General features: G+C 34.6%; 1 protein-coding gene across 1 annotated transcript in view; it reads right to left on the reverse strand.

The window, feature by feature from the left end:
• The window catches only part of LOC105821316 (disintegrin and metalloproteinase domain-containing protein 32-like), a gene marked incomplete at its 5' end in the record, with an annotated part of 177,515 nt that overhangs the window by 72,472 nt on the left and 102,728 nt on the right, over positions 1-2,315 (reverse strand). The window contains one exon of the mRNA XM_012658013.1: positions 1,199-1,411. Within this exon, the coding sequence (XP_012513467.1) occupies positions 1,199-1,411 (213 nt within the window). The remainder of the gene's footprint in view (positions 1-1,198; positions 1,412-2,315) is intronic.

Raw genomic sequence — 2,315 nt, forward strand, 5'->3', positions numbered from 1 at the left:
AAAAAATATACTTATTCAAGCCATAGTTTGTAAGTGTGGAATACTTTTAAATTCTGTGACAAATGTCAAACATAAATAACTGCAAAGGACCCAGAAGAGTGATGAAAGATGCAGTTCAACTGTAAGTGTCTTTGGAGAGAAAGGAGCCCAACTCTACTCTTTCTCCTCAATTACTTTATAGTTAATTAACTCATATGTAGAACTTTAAAAATTTATATGAAGAACCTTAAATTGGCATCTATGTCCTAAGTCTTAATTGATGACTTTCAGTTGACACTAAAAACATTACAGAGGTAAAAATGTAGCTACATGATAAGATTCTAGAAAATAAAAACATAAAACTGTGTGAGTTTGGACAGTTAAGAAGACAGAATGCATGATAGTTCAACAGAGGTATTCTCATATAAGAAACTTCTTACAAATATATTGGAAGACCTGAAAAGGAAAACAGGGAAGGAAGTCAACATCTTCACCAGATTAATTAAAATGTAATCTTTCAGTCAAACAATCTTTTCATTTTTTTCTTAATTTGAGACAGGGTCTTATTCTGTTACCTGAGCAAGAGTGCATTGGCATCACTACATTTCACTCTAACCTCAAACTCCTGGGCTCAAGATATCCACTTGCCTCAGCCTCTGGAGTAGCTGGGACTACAGGCATGAACCTCCACACACAGCTAGTTTTTCCATTTTTTGTAGAGATGAGGTCTTGCTATGTTGCTCAGACTGGTCTAAAACTCCTGACCTCAAGCAATCCTCCCACCTCTGCCTCCCAAAGTGCTAGGATAACAGGTGTGAGCCACCACACCTGGTCTGATTTTTTTTTTTGTAACCATCTTTGAATAATCAGAGTTTAAATTTTGTGCTACATGCATCATTTGGAAAATGGTACTTCTAGTAAGTTTCATTCCTTATACAATTATGGAAAACTGCTATGTTTTTCAACTACATACATAGAAATACTTAACATAACCAGTAATAACATTTTTATTTATAATAATACAAATATTTGATATGGTAAATGAATAGTAATCCCTTTCAATGGAGATCTTCTCTTCTGTATTTAAGAATTCTATAATAGCTCTCATTCAAGGCTTAAAAAATAACAACATTAATTTAGTGAGAATATTGGCTTAGAAGGGGCCCCCAAAACCCAGGAAAAGTTCACAAAATCAGAAATATGATTCCAAATTTATTACCTTTTTGTTTATCTGCAGAATCATTATATTTCGACTTACAGCTGTAGGTCTAAGTGTTCCAAAGTACCCTGAATATGACTTGTTATATACTTGGAAGACGTTAATAAACTTAAATCTTACTTGACAGTTCTTGCAACATGATCCTTCATGACATTGTGCTCCTTGTTTCAGCACACAATTTTCAGGATCACAACAGCTATCAGGTCCACATTGCTGTAAGTAAGCAAAATGTACAAGGAAAAATGCATCCAAGAATAAAAACTTTGCTAGAAGCTATATTTTTGATGGGCTTAATTTTTGAGATTTAGAAAAGGATATGAATGCTTCTGACACTTAATAGCTTTTGGCATCTCTAAATATTTAAAATACTAATTAATGTAACACTTTCACTTCAGGTCATAACAGAGTAAATAGTAGCCCACTTACCTTCCTATCCAGTTAGAAAACATGGAAAACATGATTTACTTCTTCCAGAAACTGAATGACAGACAAAGCAGAAGTATGATCCTTTGGAGAAGAGAAACAATGAGATAAGCCCTGGGTCACCAGCTGTCTGCCTCAAGGTGTTTTCCCAAGCAGAGCATAATGTTCTCATTGACTTGAAAAATCAAAGATGGTAGCTTGAAGTTGCCGAATTAGTGGGGCTATTGAACAGTGTGACAGAAAAAGAAAGACTTCTAGAGTTCTGCATAGCAGTCATCTTGAGCCTTTGGTTGAGCTATATATGCATAAACCAATAAAAACCACCAAGAAAAAATGACTGCCAGGACACTGAAAGGTAAAACCCTCAGGCATTTGCGCCAGGAGATATTGGGGTTCCAACTAGCCACAGTAGAAAATCTTCATTGAACAGCCAGGATATTCAGTAGATACTCAGAACTATGTATTGCATGAATATAGGGTAACACAAACTCTAGAGAGAAAGCTACTTTAAACTAACCATTAAAATCTATGTTTCAAAACTACCAAACTGATTGACAATCAACTTAAATGTAGCAAGAACAGAGTCTAATACGCTTTAAAGGAGAATGAAAAAATCCAAACACTCCACAAAATAATAGGCACAATATGTAGCATTCAATTAAAAAAAAATCTCACATGCTAAAAAGCAAAAAAA

The sequence above is a fragment of the Propithecus coquereli genome, unplaced genomic scaffold (genome assembly GCF_000956105.1).
Source record: "Propithecus coquereli isolate 6110/MARCELLA unplaced genomic scaffold, Pcoq_1.0 Scaffold568, whole genome shotgun sequence".
Lineage (NCBI taxonomy): Eukaryota > Metazoa > Chordata > Mammalia > Primates > Indriidae > Propithecus > Propithecus coquereli.